Source organism: Anarhichas minor, unplaced genomic scaffold (genome assembly GCF_050575085.1).
Source record: "Anarhichas minor isolate MPS153535 unplaced genomic scaffold, ASM5057508v1 ptg000062l, whole genome shotgun sequence".
NCBI classification, from domain to species: domain Eukaryota; kingdom Metazoa; phylum Chordata; class Actinopteri; order Perciformes; family Anarhichadidae; genus Anarhichas; species Anarhichas minor.
This window is the reverse complement of record NW_027466508.1, coordinates 6,854,309-6,872,222: the sequence shown is the minus strand read 5'-3', so window position 1 is coordinate 6,872,222 and position 17,914 is coordinate 6,854,309. Positions and strand designations below refer to the sequence as shown.

The following is a 17,914-nucleotide window of genomic DNA, read 5'->3' as shown; positions in this document are numbered from 1 at the left end:
TTTTTTTTTTCAACAAACAAAAAATGTTGACGTGCTATACTATGCCTTTTTCTTTTTTTTACTTTTTTAGACAAAGTATACTGTGATTTATTTTGACTTACAATATATTTACTTTTTTTGACAGACTATACTATACTATGACCTTCTGGGGATTCTTCTCAACATACTATACAAGTACTATACTATGACATTTTTACGACATGTGACATACTGTTCTACTGCCATTTTATGATTTGTTTTACTTTTTTAATTTTTAATTTTAATGTTTTTTTCTAAATACTATATAATTACATTTGTATGGATTTTTTGACACCCTACTGTGTCTTTTCATGTATATGTTGTGACAGACTATTTTAATAACAAATTGTTCACTACTTTGACTTTTTAATGACTTTTTACAACATACATTTCAGCATACTATATTATGACTTTTTATATATATTTTCTGACATACTATTAGGCCGTTTAACTGTTTAACCCAAATACTACAGTAAAAAATTTTTCCAACATATTATACTTTGACATTTTAATGACTTTTTGTGACATACTATACTATTACTTTTGTAATACTTGCTATAATATACTATGACTTTAATGGCTTTTTCCACTTACTTTATTATGACATTCATCGACAAACTATGCTGTGATTTTTTTAGTTTATTTTTCGACATTCTAAACTCAAACTGTCTTCTTTCAACATACTATATATACTAAGGCTATTTATTGACTTTTTAACAAAACGTATTATTAAATGTTTTTTGAAATACTATGAAATTACGTTTTTTAACTAAACTATACTATGAATTTTTATAATTTCTTTGACATACTATACACCTCCTTTCTAGTGACCCCCAGTTCTACCAGTACAAGGCCCTGCAGTGCCAAGAGTTGAATCCCGGAGCTATGCCCACACACCCACACACACACACACACACACACACACACACACACACTTGTTTGACCTTTTCCGACATGCTATACTCTGACCACACTCTGTCAAATATTGGGACGAAAATACCAAAGTAACTTACAATTCCATTTGACCCTAAACAGAGGAGTACCTGATCACTGTGACTGATGAAACTGAGGAAAACGTTTCGACAATGACAATGTCCAGCCATAGAAACTGGCCGTCACAGGCAGAACAGACTAATCAGGGAAGTCGGGCTGTTCTCAGGTAAAATATAGTTATTCTGGAATTTGTCATTTAGCTTCGGCAATAATGTAACCTGAACAGCCAATAAAGCTTATTTGAATTGAATTAGAGATAGAGCTATAGAGAGCTAGACAGCTAAAGGTGTGAACACGGCATAAGAAGGAAGGAAGGAAGGAAAGAAAGAAGGAGGGAAGAAAGAAAGAGTGAGGCCAGGTGCTGGAATTGTGTTTTCAGAAGATCATTTGAGTGGTGTTTCACTGCAAAATATCGCCTACATATGTATTACTTGAGACTCCTACATGAAATTAAATCATCACTTGTGTACTTTCTTATCCATTGTGTGGGTGACATGAACTGGCCACTTCACATAAAAGCACATCCAGTAACTGGATATGTTTTCTGTGTGTAAATGACTGGGTCTTAAATTAGGAGGCGCAGAAAGCTCAAAGGGCGTAGTGAAGGAAAGAAGATGGCCTTTGATATTAATGGATTAACATATTTTGAGCTTGAGAGTGGAATTGATTTATGCACAAGAGCTTACAGAACCCTCGAGGTAATTGTGTGATTCTTCCACCCCCGATGACAGAAGGCAGGGTATTGTGCTGCAGCATACCGTGAAAAAAAAAACACTTTCCAAAGACAGCTACCGAGAAACTGTTATTGCTTGTTTATCTACTTGTTTAGTCATTCTTGTGCAGGTCAGAAATGCACAGGGTTAGTGTCATATATCATCTTGAAATGTTACTTCTCTTACGGGTAAAAATAGAAGAGCAGGGTCGTTTTGAAATGAACCTGGACACTTTGTGGACCTGAACTCATTTTGAAACTAATTAAGCAAAACAATGCTGAGAAATACCTTTTGTTTTTGTGTCTTGCATTTCACAGACAACCAGCTAGGAATATTGCAACTGTGCTGAAGCCAAAGCAAAGGCTTACAACAGACCCGTCTGGTCCCGTATGGGGAATTTTAAGAGCTAATCTAGCAGCATAAATGTGTTTTGTCAAAACACAGAATGTTAGCCCAATAACTCGGCTGAAATTGTCCAGACTTAATAAGTTGAACTGATCCTGCCCCAATGGAAAGAGTTCTGTAAAACAAGAACACTATCATTGACTGTAATGCCCATAAAACCAGGAAATTCAAAGCCACAAATAAAACATCTGCACCTCTAGTCCAACCTGCAACACCTATTGAGAAAATAGTAGCAGCAGCAGCGATTTAGACCAACAATTGTAGACATGCTGGTGTGTGTGTGTGTGTGTGTGTGTGCCTTCCACATTCAAGCAAAGTAATAGCTTCTACAATTGTTACACGTGTATTAATGCAGCATTGTTGTTTTTTCTCAAAATATATTCTACAGAGTCCCATCTGAAGGAGTGTATGAAAGTTTAGACCTCAAATAATGACTGACTGTTACACTATGAAGCAAACTGATAACATACAGGGTTCCTATTAGCTTCCCAATGGTCTGCTGAGGACAAGAACATGTCACGAAAGGTGCACTGCGCTTCAAGTGTTGCATTTCCAGGTCGCTAAGACACAGTTGTCTGGCTACAGTGGATCTCTGGGGATTTACCTCAACAGCAGATTCTCCTGAGTGTCACTCATCAACACACACACACTTACATGTACAGCTTGTTCCTCAGGCAGCCTATAGGATAAGAGAAGCACCGCGTTCTGTGTCCTGGATATCTGCTCATTTTGTCATCAAACTAAAACGGGCTACAGGGAGGACTTCAGGCGACAGGTCATAGTGGCTTCAGATCAGAGGTCTCTATTGTGACCAAGCAGAGAGGCTAAGATGAAGGCCAAGGCTTTGTCCGTGAGGGAGTGCACCTGGACGTCAGAGGAGTGCCACCTAGTGGATGAGCTGCATGGAGACTCCCAGAGGGACAGCTTTTGTTTACCAAATATATTCAGGTCCAAAAAAGTGAAGCCGCTCACAAGGATTCAGACTGGACCCACTTACCAGGTGTACCATACAGCCAGAGAGCTCCTGCTTGAAGTGCTGGACAGAGGAGCCATTCGGGAGCTGATCAGGAGAGCCGCTGGAGTGAAGCCAGGGGCGAGACGTCCGTCGTACAACCAGAGCAGAGAGCAGAGTGCAGATCTCTCTGAGGAGGAGTATGCCGAGGCGTTAACATGGTTCTCCATAGTCCTGCGGAGCGGTCTGTCTGTAGGGGAGAACTGCAGCTTTGGCTCCGAGTTGACCCTGAGACTGGATGGATGGCAGGGCGTCCTGAAGAGGAACAGCTTCCAGAACAACCTCCTGTCTCTGACCAGACTGGAGGATGGAGACAAGTTGGAAGCCCTCTCTGCGTTCTGTAGCCACTTAACCAGGCGCTACCAGGCCTTATACACACCTGGCCACAAACTGGCGGTGAAGAAATACAGACTTTCCTACCAGCAGGGTCCTTGCGCTCTCCATCTTGCCCTCCTCTGTGACACCAGCTCCGGGTTCATCTGTAACATGTATCTGTATTGTCCAGAGCGACTCCAGAGGCAGAGCAGGACAACTGTAGTTGAGCAGGTGGTCAGACACCTGCTGAGACCTTTCTGCAGCCACAGACACCTGGTTCAGCTGGACAGCTCTGCTTGGGGGCTCAAAGACATTTTCTCTGGCTTAGGGGTGGATATTAATTTTGCCCCGACTGTTGAAAGATCATCTTCATCTCCACCACTCGTGCCCGATCGGCTCCGATCTGAGGACTCACCGTCTCCACTAGTGGCCCACCTGCAGGGTTGGACTGGACCTGCTCTGTTTCCTTCGTCAGACCTGAAGGGATCAGATGTGTTTCTCCCAGGCCTTTGGGTGACGCTACACGTCATCTGCATCAACACATTTATGCTCCACACTCTGCAGAGGCAGGGCTCAGACAAGCAGGTCCACCTGACAGAGTTCACCAGAACTCTGGCCTCCAAGCTGGCCGTGGACAGCAGCGTCACTGTGCCTGTTCTGCAACGACTAAGCAGCAGCTCATGCCAAGAGACAGGCTTCACAAATCATTCTAAGCAAAGGTCAGTCTTACTCTTACGTTTCTATTCAAGCTAATAATAGCCTTCACAGTATTACATGTTTGAAACAACAAAGAAAAAAGGCAAGCGAGTGATAACTTCTATTTTTGAAAGCATTTGAAGCCTAAAAATATATTTGCATCGAGGCGAGCTGTGGAAGTCTCGGTTATTCTGAATTCAATTCAATTGATTTCAGTGCAACTTCAGCTGAGAATGACTCAATATGACATCGACAACAAACAAAATGTGGAATTACATTTTCTCAGGATAGTGCACAATTTGGGTCATTTAATTAAGACACAGTTGTGCAAGACGTAATGTTTGTGCTATTAGTGTAAACTGGGTTGATCGTTTTAATATGAGGGTGGTGACTTATAATTATTATCAATATTTAAAAATATGCTGGTTGTTTTTTTCAATTAACTGATTATGTTATGAGTTATACATTTCTTCAGTCCAAAATGCAAATATATGAAATTTACAATTATTGAGACTACATCAAATGATGTGCAACGTTGAGGATAATGTTTTGATTTCTGTTCCCTGGTCTTGCAGGACAAATAGCATCAGTCGTGGTCAGGTGGTGGAAAATGAGCAACAAGGCTGCAGCTCTGCAGTGCGGCTGCACGGGTGGAACAGAGCAGGAGTGTGCGGTTTGGACAACTCGGGCAACTCCTGCTACTTAAATGCTGTGTTACAGTGTTTGTGTTCCACTGTGCCCCTCGTGGAGCACCTCCTTAATCAGGACACTCGCAAAGAGCTGGGAAGGTAAGACCCCCCCCCTCTGTCGTCTCTCTCTCTGACTCTCTGACAGAGACTGTCGTGTTTTCCCAGCGGTTTAACCTCTGTCCAAGCAGGTCGAAGTGCCGTGTGGCCGAGATGTTTGTCCGCCTGCTGGAGGAGATGTGGCTGGGAAGCAGCTCCAGCTGTGCCCCTGTGGAGGCTAGGTCTGTGATGTGCTCCATACTCCCCCAGTTCAACAACTACTCCCAACAAGACGCCCAGGAATTGCTGCTCTTTCTCCTCAACGCACTCCACGACGACCTCAAAAAGGTGCGGCGGCACGTCCACGACGCGTACCTCTCTGTGGCCAATCACCACACCTTACAGAATGAGTAGATCTGTGTCTGTTTGTTTACAAGGTTGCAAAGCGCCCGATGCGCTCCTCAATACGACAGTCGAGGCGAGACCAGAACAGAAACTGTGCCACCGCAGCGATGGAGTCCACCACCGTTGTCTCGCGTTTGTTCGAGGGCCAGCTCGGCTACAGGACCCTCTGCATGCACTGCGACCTCCAGACACACAGCACTCAGACCTTCACTGTACTGTCACTACCGATTCCAACAGACATCATTAAGTGCTCCATTCAGGTACCCTTTAACACCTGCAGGTGCCACTTTGCACCAAACGTCCACCAGACTGTATGCATGTCACGTTTTTTAAGATATTGGTGGTCTTGGTGCTTCCCCACTCATGTCTGCCTCTTCGTTGTGCAGGATTGCCTGTCACTGTTCTTCGAGCAGACTATCCTGACCGAGGGAGAGCAGATGCAGTGTTCGGTGTGCGGGGAGAGGAGAGAAACGGCAGTCCTCACTTGTTTGGACAAACCTCCTGAAATCCTCATGTTGCACCTGAAACGGTGGGTGGACACAAAGCACAACCTGTTAAAGGTGGCACTTAACAGTAAGGGCACAAGTTAAATTCATGAACCTTTAGTTATTGTGAAATGCATGAGAATTAAAACTTAAAGTCATCACTGATAAAATAATCTCACCTTAAAGGTCTGCATGATCTTCACAAGCAGATGTTCTTTGCCTAGTTGCCATTTAAGGACTTTTAGTCCATGTTGGTTTAGAAGTTCAGTTTCAAACTTCATTCTTGAGCTTTGACGAACTGGCAAACATGTGGAAGCTGAGAGAAAGACTCCAGATACTAACTTAAGATTTTAAATTCTGGATGATTTAACTGCGAGTGAACATTCCTAACGTTATGGGGCCTGTATCCATATTGAGCAACAGACCATCACAATCAACCGTGTGCATTAGTGAATTGTCTGCATAAAAATGCACTAATTTGAGTAATTATGAAGGGCTACTATGTCTAAATACCCTGGAGATACTGGAGAGATACTGCTGTGGGTATTATTAGCTGTTAATCAATGTGATCCTCATCTCCTCTGCAGGTTTGGTTGTAAGGGGAAGAACCAGGTGAAACTGAGGACTAACGTCGTTTTCTCCTCGAGACTCGATCTCTCCCCGTTTCTATCCAGCTCAGAACAGAACACCTTATACTCTTCATACCGCCTCTATGCTATTGTGGTCAGTGTGTACACACACACACAGAAACCAGAGTATAGTAATATTAGCGTGAAATGATGCATTACGGACAAATGGAGTTTTGACTTTGTCCAAAACTTTTGTCTGTCATATAATTTTCATGTAAATTTCCCTTTTCTAGAACCACACAGGTCACCTGAACATGGGTCACTACACAGCTCTGTGTCACAACGCCTTGACTAGATCCTGGCACTGTTTTGACGACTCAGCGGTCAGAGAGGTACGGGACAGCCTCGTTCAATCTCCGAATGCCTATGTGCTGCTCTACAGCCGCAAGCCCTTTCAAAAGCCAAAGATCCACGGACTCTGAGCTCTCCAACCAGCAGGCCAAATCCACGAGGGGACCGAGTTTCAACTTCCTTGGTCTTGTTTTATCCAAGCTTTTGTTTTTTTAAACTGTTGTTTTTTTCTAATGATCATACACGGTATCGGTATAGCCTCAGGAACGACGAGACTAGAACAGAACAGGAGGGTTTCATTCAGCCGTTAGCCGATTTATCCTAAAAGAAAAGTCACTCGGACACAAACAGTAATTTGAAGCAGTTTTAATAAATAGTCATGAGTTGTAGGAGGTTAATATAATTGTTACATCTGAAAGACCATTAAGAAATAAAATCAACATGTACAAGTAAAAAGAAAACAGATTATGATCTTATGCTTGGCAATAAAACTTTACTCAAGAAGTCAAATCCTGTCGCCTCAGATCTCTGGTCCGTTCAGAAGATACATCGGTACACTTTGTGCTTGCTCATGTCAGTCAGTCAGTCAGTCAGTCAGGCAGTCAGGCAGCAAATGTTGACGCTTCTGTAAGCGAATAAGGTCAATTTCTCAAGTCTTCATATTCTCCCGGGTCAGTACTGAACACAGAAACAAAATAAATCAGATAAATCTAAATTACAGCCTCCTGGAAACTTTCACAACCAGCAGCACTGATGTAAGCCGAGAAGGATGCCAAGTTATCCCAGTAGTTTGTCCTCTAAATAGTTTTTGTGTTTGAATATAATAATGTAAAGAGTTAAGTATGTTTAACAGAGAACACATTTTACAACAACCTTTATAGAAGCAGGTAACAGCAAGACAGCAGAGCTCTCAGCATCAGTATAGTTTTAAAGCGTTCCGAGTGGAGTATTAATGTCTGCTGTTCAACAAAGTGCTCTACATAAACAACTTAAATTGATTGCATAATGTGTGAGTGCAACAATGTGGCTAATATGAACACGCAACACTCTCCGGTCCCTCCTCTCTTAAGGAAGAATGCAAAAGTCAACGCTCACGGTCTCCTCCATCCCCTTTAACATCATGTTAAACACCAGAAGTCTATCGAGTTCAACCCCTAAAACACAGTCTGTCGTTATGAATGTGGTGATACTATGATGGCTGCTACGTTCAAAGAAAAAAACAAAAACTCTAATTTGGTCACTTAACACCTTGCCCTCCAGTATTTACATTTTTGAATGTGCAACATCAGCATCGGTAAGTATGTACATGCCGTCTAACGGTTGACCCCGGTGTAGACACGGTACAAGGAAGCTGATCAAGTTCTGCGATACGGCCGTCCCCGCCGAGTGCAACAGAAATGAGAGCGAAGAGCATCTGAACCAGCTGTCAGCCCTACAACACAACCACCGAGAAGTCAGAGTAAAAGGAGCATCCGTTTAGTCGCTAGATGATCAGTAATATGAACAGACGGCATGTTTTAACAGGTATAAGGTCCTCTAGTAGCTGAAGCATTGTGCTGTCTGCACATTCCTCCGATCTGCCACAGACGGGATCTCGTCGCCACTCGCTCGAGTGCGTCCTCGTGTGCTCATACACGACTATTGAACCTGCAACTACGTGCACCAGGTCCTCAGAGCTGTGATTAAAAAAAGAAGAAAAAAAAAAAAAAAGAATCAACCTCTAGGATTGAGCTCCGCTGCTCTGGTGTAGTTTTCTCTCTTCGTGTCCGACGGCTCCATCACAGGGCGGAGTAAAACAGGATGTAGGCTGCGGAGGACTTGACGGTGGTGGTGGAGATGTCGGTCACCTCGTGGTCATCAAACTTGTACCAGCGCTGTTTGGGCGCGTTCTTACAGTAGGCTGTGTAGTGGCCACCGTCTAAACCCCCGTAGTGGTTCTGGTAGTGGAAAAGAAGAGGGTTAACAGCACATCATTATTAGGATGTGATTGTTTCTCATTTGAATATGAGCTGAAAAGATAAGGTTGGTGATGTTCCTCAGAAACAGCTTTTGTTGTATTTGATGAAATTCTATTTACATCCCGATAGCAACAGATAAATGAAATGCTCTGACAAAGAAAGAGAAAAGGATCCGGTATCTGTGGCAGGACCCGATAAGCCCGCTCAATCATTTTATTTGTCCCGGATGTAATGATGGGAGAGGCGACCATGGTCTCTCAGGATTAACAAACCCTAATGTCACTTTGTCTTGCCGTCACGGGGCCAAAACATTGGTACACAAATTTGTTATTGGCTTTTTTTCAAACTATTTATGGGCTCTACCAACAAGGACTGACCGCTTTATAGGAGATGAACAAGATAACACAATAATACTACATTGCTCTCTGGTGTGCATCTCTTAACCTCTTCTGTAACATATTCATTTTGTTTTACCGTTTGTCCAAATAAAAAACACAAATACATAATTATTAATATTTTTTTTTTAGAAATACACTTCACAACAACCAATTTCACTTTTACTTACAGAAACTCCATAAAGGCAGTATCTCTTCGGTGTCTGATTTGGTCCAATGACGTACTGGGTCAGGTCCAGAGTGTCTAGAGGGAAGTCGACATGAGTCTGCAGCTTCTGCTTCCACCTCCCCTCGTAGGAGAACCTGCAGAAATTACACCCATTAGAGAAAAAGAGTGTCAATGTGGGAACAGTGAGAAAAATGCTGATCTGATTTCCTAAACAGTGAACGTGTGTATTTAGTTGTACTAAGGCAGGGGACAAAGAATTTGGTCTTTGTCTACATTATTTTGAACGCAAACACGACTACGGACCGTTTTAAGTGCACCAGGACGATGGGCGGGACCTTCCAGATCTCCAGTTTCTTGGTGGAATCTCTGTGGGCCTTGCAGTGTCTGCAGAACACCTTGTTGTTGTCGGTCAGCTTCTCTTCCTTGGAGAACAGCCTCAGACAATCCTGCCAAGAAACAGAGAACAAAATCAGTCAAGCACAACAAAGTAGCTTTTATTTTTTTTTGATACATAGAAACTCAGGGAACATTCTAAGCCTCGAAGATGTAGTCAGAAAATGTCTTGTGCGTTTGTCAAGAAAAATACTGTGAAACTCAATAGCACAGCGTAAACAGCTGAAAATGTTGTGTGAAGATGAAACTAACGTGTTTTTACTTTGAGTAGCTATGTGCCTCAATAAAAAGGACAAGCTCTGACAAGCTCCCGACACATGCTGTGATTCACATGTTTAATGTCTGACCGACCTGCAGGGAGCACTTGCTGGTGGAGGCCAGAGGCAGCGACAGGTACATAAAGGTCTCAAATGTCCGTGACTTGCGGTGGCAGGTCAGACACTGCACAGTGGACTTGAACTGCCCCTGGAACAGTGCTACAATGATGGACTCATTGAGCAGCTTGTGTTTGCTCCAGGCCAAGTCGGCTGCCGTCTGATCATCCAGATGGTCGTTTTCCTCCTCCTTGTACCGCTTCCTGTTGTCCGCCTGACACCAGAGAGGGAAACGTGTTGGTACACAAGCACAGCTGCTGCTGTAGGTGTTAGCAAAACCTACCTTCATGACTCATGGCAGATACATGATATACTGGTAATGACTACGATACAGTAAGCGTTGAGAAAACAGAACTAAATATCTAAACGATAAACTTTGTATTCAACACCTATCTAATCTCTTTCAGCTTCATTAGCATGCGTTTCAGCCAAATCACTTAAATTATGACATGTAGGAAGATATGAGAGGCGGGTAAACCCTTTCTAATTAACATCTCATTAATTAGACTGACTGATTTATCATTTAGTGCGGAGAGACACAGTGGACTGAGACGGGGCCAGCCTGATGGCAGACGGGTCTGAACATCACACAAAAGGGGGATGTGATGAAATAGAGTGCGTTGCATGAGAAATGCACATTATCAGCCTTCACCACCTAAATGGCACTTCATCCTTCAAATTTTAAAAGAGTGAATAGCTCGATATTAAATTGTGGTGAATGCATTACTTCAACTCAACCCCAGGTGGAGACAGTTGTCAAAGTATCTCAAAGCTGCCTGTTCTTCTAAGAACCATCTCCGACAGCATGTGGCCTTCACTAGGAAAAAGGAGAATTCACCTCGTCCTTTCCCCATTCAAGTGCACATGAAGCCAGTAAAATCAGTCGATACAGGCAATGAGGCATGTCTTGGGTCTACATGCACAGAGGTTCTGACAGAGCATCAGACCAGACAGATGCAGACACGCCACACACACACACACTGCTGCAGGAGGAGGACCAAGGACACACAGCTATTTACTTACTCTCTAATTTGCCATCAAAATGAAACCAGGTGAAAAAAAAAACAGAAAGAAGGAAAATGACAAAATACTAGTTTTATCGTTAACAGGCATATGTGCAACAACATACAGGGGTTGAAAAAGACAAGCCATAGAAAGCCATGGTTAAAATGAATAAATTACTTATTATTTATTCACTCAAGATTTAATTCAGGGCGAGCACGTTTAGATGCAAGAGCTTTTTAAGACTTTATTAATGCCACACTGATGTTGCATGAAACAGGTGTGTGCGCTACCTTGTTGAGGTCCTCGTGGAGCCCATCCATGAGGAACAGCAGCAGCTCCTGGGAGTCTTGCTGGTCATAGCCCGCAAATTGGTCATTGATCTTGCCTATGGTGATCTTGAAGTCCCGCGGACTGATGCACTTGTACAGACCAGCCCACAGGGCCTTCATGATCACACCAAACTCCTCCGCCACCTCCCCTTTATGGCCCAGTATGTTGTACCTGTCAGAGGAAGAGATCGGAGGTAGAGGTGTTAAATGATTGCCTTTGCATGAATCTTTATGGTCAGTGATTGCACCTATCTGGGCCCCGACCTGTTGATGTCCTCCAGGTAGTAATTGTTGTTGAAGTACTCAGCCATGCCCGTAGTGTTACACAGACACTGCAAGATGGAGTTCATGTAGCAGGTGTTGCCCATGTTACGAAGGCCAGTCAGTGATGGACCCAGACCTCCAAATGAAGGATTCAGGTTGCGAATTTTGGCAGCTGATGGCCGAACAATCTCCACTTTAGAGTAGACTTTACTAGGAGGTCTGAAAGGCAGAGGAGCACAATGAGAGGAAGCCAGACTAGTTTCTGCAGAGATAAGACTAAAGGAAATATAAGTAATATAGTCTAACGAGATACACTGCAGATTAGATTACGACAACTGATACTAGATGCAGGACATTGTCCATTTATCACAGTTCCTGGACTTCCTGGAATTGAATTGAAACATCCGTGTGCCTTACTTTGTCTCTCTGTTGATGGTGGGTATGACAGCAGCAGTGATCGGGGCGGCAGCCTTCTTCTGGGCCTCCTCTCTCAAGTCCTGGCTGATATCAGGGGAGGAGTAGGAGCGTTTCAGTTTAGACTGTTCCCGCTCTTGTTCACTGCTGGTGTCTGGCTCAGCTGCTCGCGGTGGTTTCTGTTTGACTGTTGGCGGCGTGGAGGGTGGGGTCTGGGGAACAGTGACCTCAGGAGGGTAGAGGTGGACACGGTTGGTTGGGGAATGGTAGTATCGGTAGGTCCCTGTCACCGTGTCAAGGAACTAGCCAATAAATGGAGGGGTGAACATAAAAAGAGATAGAACATTAGGGAGAAGAATAATTATTTCATCTCCGACTACTCCAAAAGACTCAACATATTTCAGATTTAAACATCTGGTACCTTCATCCAACCGACTGGAAGGCCTGGTACACTCCTACCCATCTCCTCACTCCTTGCTCGGGTCAGGGGCTCCCTCTGTGGGATAAATACACACACACACACACACACACACACACACACACACACACACACACACACACACACCATCTTCACCTAAAGGTTCTCTACAAAAATAATCACGAGGGACTTTCATGGTGAGGACAAGAGAAATAATAGGTAATTCTGAAGCCCAATGTCACGGACACGTCAGCGTTGTTCAGCATAAAACAATTGACCAAACATTCTTGTTATTGTCTTTTTAAACAAAACAAATTTGAGAATATCTACAACACCAACTTGTGTCTACAGTATTTCTTCTCAACTGACCTAATTGCACATGTATTTGTTTTGTTTTTTATCTATTTACAATCTCCACATCAAACAAACGTCGGCGGTCAGTCTGAATGGAAAGAGCTGGACAGCACGAGCTAGTGGCTGAGCCCGAGAGAGAAACCATACAAATGGAACTAAAAGTGAAACGTAACAGTATTTGGTCATTCTGTCATGTCATTCTGGGTAACTATATAATGTCCAGTCTCTTTCTCAATACTGTCACAAAGAGGCAATAAATGCAAATAAAACAACTCACCTTAATTTCACTAACGATATGGTTGGGAGCAGGAGAGTCCAGAGACATACTCTTGGAGGGAGTGTCAGAGTTCTGCTCCTTACCCCTCCTCTCCTTCCCGACCTGCCCCCTGTTCTCTTCATCTTCCTCTTCTTCAGCCTTCTGCCTTTCCAGTTTCTTTTTCTCCTGAGGTCCAGTCTCCTCATCTTCCGTCTTCCTCTTTTCACTTTGCTCCCTTTCTAGCCTTTCCTTCTGGTCCTTCTCCCGTCTCTCTTCCTCTACACGACGCTCCTGGTTGCGTTTCTCCTGCTCTTGCTTCGCCTTCTCCATCCCTGCCACCGCCTCAGAGTGTATCTGGCTTTGTTCTTCTTTAGACAGAGAAGTGTTGGGGATGAGGGGTGGTTTGACTGAGCGGTCAGGGGCAAGTGGGCCGTTCTGCAAGGAGTCCTTTGCTGACCCGTTCTGGCTGGGCTTGGGATCGTTCGACACCCGGACAGAGGGTTTCTTGGTACGGTCAAACTGGAACAGCAGGATAAGAGAATAAAACAAAGCATGAGCGATGCTTACCACACTAGAGTTCTTAATATTTAGCACTCTCCCAAAGTTTATTAGTTATCAGGGCCGTTACAATACCTGGGGGAAGGCCTTGGTTGTTGCAGGCGACTGACTGGATGTGCCTGCCGCAGGGCCCTTCTGACTAAGGTCTTGCCCAGAATTTGTGGAGCCTGCGACGGCGGAATCGACAGCATCTGGCAGCCTGTCGGTAACCATGGAAGTTTCAGATGTGGGGGGTTCTGCTGGTGGAACCCCGTTCACCAGCACAGGAGCAGAGGGTTCCTGAGGCTTGGGTGTAACCTCAGGCTCTGGTGGAGGTGGGGTCGGAGGCTTTGGTTCCTCGAGGGATGGGTAGCTAAAGTTCACTGTTCAAAACATCAAGAAAGTAAATAAAAAGAGAATCATTTTCTTAGAAAGAGCATCCTTATCTCACTGTATAATGCAATCTCCTCACCGCCAATGTATGTCCACTAAAAGTGCTTGCATTTGTCACCGACAGGTTGAGGTTATTACAAGTGTCTGACAAGTTTGTGGGGAAAAAAACCCGACAGAGATATAAAACATTTTTCTTCCACAACATCACAGCCTGTTTAGCGGTTGCCGTCTGCAGCTTTCTCGCTCAATACCGGACCGATTGTCAATGTGTTGTCCCCATTAGTCAAGGATCAAGTCCAGCAAACACAAGCATAACGTGGGATGCAACGCTCAGAAATGGATTTTGTGGACTCAATAATAATTTTGATTAAAAAAAATAATAAAATCTGAAACAAAATTAAACCTATTTTATTTTACTAATCTTATCAATTTGCTGCTATAATTTCTTTTTTTTAAAAAGCTGCTGCATCAACACAAACAATAAATCAAACCACGTGGTGTGATAAACACAAAGAGCCAAAGCTGTGACTTGCATGCTGTGCTGGTAATACTCACACTGAGGGGTGGTGCTGATGATATTCTGTCTAGGGGCGCGAACTTTAGCGTTGGTCGTGTACATGGGGTAAAACAACAGCCAGTTCTCGTAACCTCCCTCCAGCACCAGCGGCTCACTACGCAGGATGGTGATGCTGTCCCACTGGGCAGTGTGCAAACATATTATTATACTTCACAGGAAAGCTCTGCTGTTGTTATTCACACTTTAGGAGTCACACATAAGCCTGTGCACAAATGGCCACAACCACACACACACTCAGTTACCTTGAAGAGGGCATCTTTGAGGCTCTGCAAGGTGGTGCCAAGAGTCAGGTCAGTGACAGAACTGAACCAATCCAGGAGGACTATATAATCCACAAATCCCCGCCTTCTCCAATGCTCTTTAGACACCTCCGGCAGCTTCGCCTCAATCTGATTCACAGTGATTCTAAAAAGTCATGACATACCAGTTCAGGAGGTCAGGTTTAAGGAATTTGACTTTTTTTAAATCTATCATTGTTTGACGGTTAATGACAAAAAGCAGAGGGAATAAAATAACAAGTTAGCAAAAATAAATAACATAATAGATTCCTTCATATTATGCCTCCAAAACCAGATTACAAATGACACATTCAGTGTCAGATCAAATCAGGTATGAAGCCTGGTCTCATAACCCCTTTCTCACCCTGGACTAATGGCCTCCTCAGGCACACTGACGCAGGTCTGGCCTGGGACCTGAATGCGAGACTCCTCAAAGTTCCTGTGGCTGCGGGCATCCATGACAATTATGGTTATCGTCTGGTCCTTCATCATGTGGAAAAGCCTCTCAGCTGAGATCCCACCAGCTGGCACCACAGCTACCAGATAAAGTCATTCCATCAACACAAAATAAAAAGTAATAACGGACTAAAATTTGCACAAAACTTCATGGGTTTAAGACTAAACATAATGTCAGTAAATGTCTCAGTTCCTAGAATGATTCTCCCCTCAGAAAGGACTACATAGGTTTATCAGACCTCGTTGTGTTAACTGCTTACCTTTTGAGGTTGTGCTCTTGAGTTCATTCTGTTCTCCTTTCACCTGACATACAGACACAACAATCATCTTGTTAATATTTTAATGTTGATTTCCTCTTCCATGAAATAACTCCATTATAAACATACTATTATTTACAACGAGGACATTTATATATTTGTTAATGAAAATAGCAGAGTTGCTGTTATTACTGGTATGATGTGAACTGTAGACGTAAAACTACGTAAATTCAGTGAGTGTATAATTTCCATTGGAATCAAGTGTCTCATGCGAGTATGTTTTAATATGCAGCACATCTCTACCTTTTTGCTGTCCTTCTTGTTTGCTGATGACACTTTTGGAGAGCTTCGAACGCCATCTTTCTCTGTTATTTCCTCCCTCCTTTTCTTCTCCTCTTGTCTCTCCTTCTCCTCAAGTATTTTTCGAACCTCAACTTCCTCATACCTGTTAAAATGTGAAGATTAGCCGAGTAAAATAGAAAAACATTCCTCATATGCTACCTTGCAGCTTATGCATAAATAGCATGTGTACAATCCAAGACAAGTCTCTAACCTGAGTTTAAGGCTTTCAGAGAGCTTCTCGGCTTCTTCGATGGCTTTCTTGAAGCTGTTTGGCCCAAGCATGGTCATGTAATACTCCTTGGACAATGGAATAGAGAAGAATTACATAGAAATACCCAATTCTTGATACATTTCCACAGCAACATCAAAAATACACAGAAAAAAAGACGCAGTTTTACAATTATTAACTATACCGGTTGCTGCATGAAGTCTGGTCTTTTCTTGATAATGTCATATACTGTTAGATACTTCATGTACAGCACATACGCCTTCTCCTCATCTCTGTCCAGACGACACTCCTCTGCCACCTTGAAGAGTTTGCAGGCACTCTGAACATAGCTGCAACACAGCAAATTACAAAAATAATTTAATTAATATCATTGCAATATCCTTGATTTGACTAGGGGCCTTTTTTGGTATGTTATCCCCATCTGGCTGCCCTCACTTAAAGACAGTTACTCTGTGTTATGAGTGTGTTCTTACTGTATGCCATACTGGGTTGACACCAGTAAACAAAAAAGCGTAACGTTACCTTCTGGTGCTCGTCTTGTCTGGCTTAATTTCAGCCTTTTTATTGAGTTCACCCAGAGATGTGGACAGATACAGCTCTCTGACCCCGGTGGAGACTGCAGGCATCTTCGCGGTCGTGTTCAGTCAGAGCTCACAGGCAGGAAAAGAGTGAGTGCTGCACACACGAGCCGAACATACCTGGAATACACGTGAAACTAAATAAACAAAACATCCAACTAGCTAGCCCTGTCCAAATCTATTTTTGAATAGCGTTTGCTCAGAGATAAGTTGCTGTTGGCTTCCAATAGTATCAGTCTCAGCGAGATTACAGTTAAGTTAAACGAATTGAGTTAAAGTCATGAAGCATTTAAAAATGGCCACAATTAGACCGGCTGAAAACATGACATGTCGATGATATTTAACGTTACATCTGACCTCAGCTACCCCAGGCTGTTGTTCTCACTGTTAGCGCATTAGCCAATATTATCTAGCTTGTGGTGTTATTTAGCTGGCTCGGGATATGTCAACATTGACAACAACAAGTAGCTAGCAGTTTCCTGGCTAACATTAGCCTTGACCGGTTGCCCGTTGGACAGCTAACGGGAAACAACATTGGTGTTGTTCAACCTAGATTATACACCAACCATTGCTTTAATACAAACACAATTTAGCTCGCTAATTAAATGTTAACTTAGCGTTGTTACCTTCTCAGCTAGCTACGTTAGTTAGCGAGCTACGCTCAAAGCTCACGCAGCTTGGTCAGCAAAAGTTGTTTAGCTATTTAACTAGCTAGTGTTGCTGCACAGGTATGGTCACATTCAGCAGTAAAAAGACACCCTCTAGTAATAACTGACTGTCTGTTAATAAGATGCTGTTCATTTTAAAATTACCTCTTTCTGATCCGTTGCTTACACTTCAGCTACTTTTTTTTGACAGCTGATTCCTGATTTCTTGTTCCGCCTCCTCCTCTTCTTCTTCTTCTCTGACGTTTTGCGGCAGCTGGTGTCTTTAATGTTGCCGTACTGCCACCTCCTGGAGCAAACTTTCTGCTTCACTGACCACTTTCTCTTGTCCTGTCCCAACTTCTCGGTACTTCAAACTCTCAAATCTCCAAGATCCTTTTCATTCGTGTATAATAGCCCTGTTTTTTGTCAGGGAACATGCCCCCTGTGCCTCTATTGTCACATGAATGTTACAGATTCTTTACATTGTTCACAAAACCAGTCCGATGTGTCCCTGCAATGTGTCCTGTTAAACGTGTTATGTCCTATTGTTAATCATTGCCTTGTACTCTACCCTAAAGTCTACAGTGTCAAACTGAACTGTACA

At 43.3% G+C, this 17,914-nt stretch overlaps 2 protein-coding genes across 2 annotated transcripts; one reads left to right on the top strand and one right to left on the bottom strand.

Annotated features, from left to right (window-relative positions):
• The first annotated feature begins 4,677 nt into the window (after nucleotides 1-4,677).
• LOC142933575 (ubiquitin carboxyl-terminal hydrolase 50-like) lies at nucleotides 4,678-8,400 on the top strand. Its single transcript, XM_076077712.1, has 6 exons — nucleotides 4,678-4,940; nucleotides 5,030-5,225; nucleotides 5,315-5,542; nucleotides 5,669-5,811; nucleotides 6,355-6,490; nucleotides 6,630-8,400. The coding sequence occupies exons 1-6, from the start codon at nucleotides 4,678-4,680 to the stop codon at nucleotides 6,816-6,818; spliced, it is 1,155 nt and encodes a 384-aa protein (XP_075933827.1). The 3' UTR covers nucleotides 6,819-8,400.
• usp8 (ubiquitin specific peptidase 8) lies at nucleotides 7,038-17,585 on the bottom strand. Its single transcript, XM_076077711.1, has 19 exons — nucleotides 17,476-17,585; nucleotides 16,608-16,783; nucleotides 16,270-16,414; nucleotides 16,068-16,153; nucleotides 15,818-15,959; nucleotides 15,518-15,560; nucleotides 15,166-15,337; nucleotides 14,766-14,928; nucleotides 14,502-14,643; nucleotides 13,650-13,936; nucleotides 13,038-13,535; nucleotides 12,410-12,484; nucleotides 11,992-12,290; nucleotides 11,575-11,793; nucleotides 11,272-11,482; nucleotides 9,954-10,190; nucleotides 9,513-9,655; nucleotides 9,211-9,343; nucleotides 7,038-8,624 (listed from the first exon to the last, which is right to left on the bottom strand). Exons 2-19 carry the CDS (start codon nucleotides 16,709-16,711, stop codon nucleotides 8,466-8,468), a joined length of 3,258 nt encoding a protein of 1,085 aa, XP_075933826.1. The 5' UTR covers nucleotides 16,712-16,783; nucleotides 17,476-17,585; the 3' UTR covers nucleotides 7,038-8,465.
• Nucleotides 17,586-17,914: the final 329 nt, after the last annotated feature.

Bases quoted from the DNA above. Each gene is read 5' to 3' on its own strand.
- LOC142933575 (XM_076077712.1), top strand. From the start codon at position 4,678: ATGTGCAACGTTGAGGATAATGTTTTGATTTCTGTTCCCTGGTCTTGC. The intron at 5,226-5,314 runs GTGCGGCGGCAC...TTTGTTTACAAG, and splicing joins TCCACGACGACCTCAAAAAG to GTTGCAAAGCGCCCGATGCG. The intron at 5,543-5,668 runs GTACCCTTTAAC...TTCGTTGTGCAG, and splicing joins TCATTAAGTGCTCCATTCAG to GATTGCCTGTCACTGTTCTT.
- usp8 (XM_076077711.1), bottom strand. From the start codon at position 16,711: ATGCCTGCAGTCTCCACCGGGGTCAGAGAGCTGTATCTGTCCACATCT. The intron at 16,415-16,607 runs GTAACGTTACGC...GCTGTGTTGCAG, and splicing joins GACAAGACGAGCACCAGAAG to CTATGTTCAGAGTGCCTGCA. The intron at 10,191-11,271 runs GTAGCGCACACA...CTCTGGTGTCAG, and splicing joins TCCACGAGGACCTCAACAAG to GCGGACAACAGGAAGCGGTA.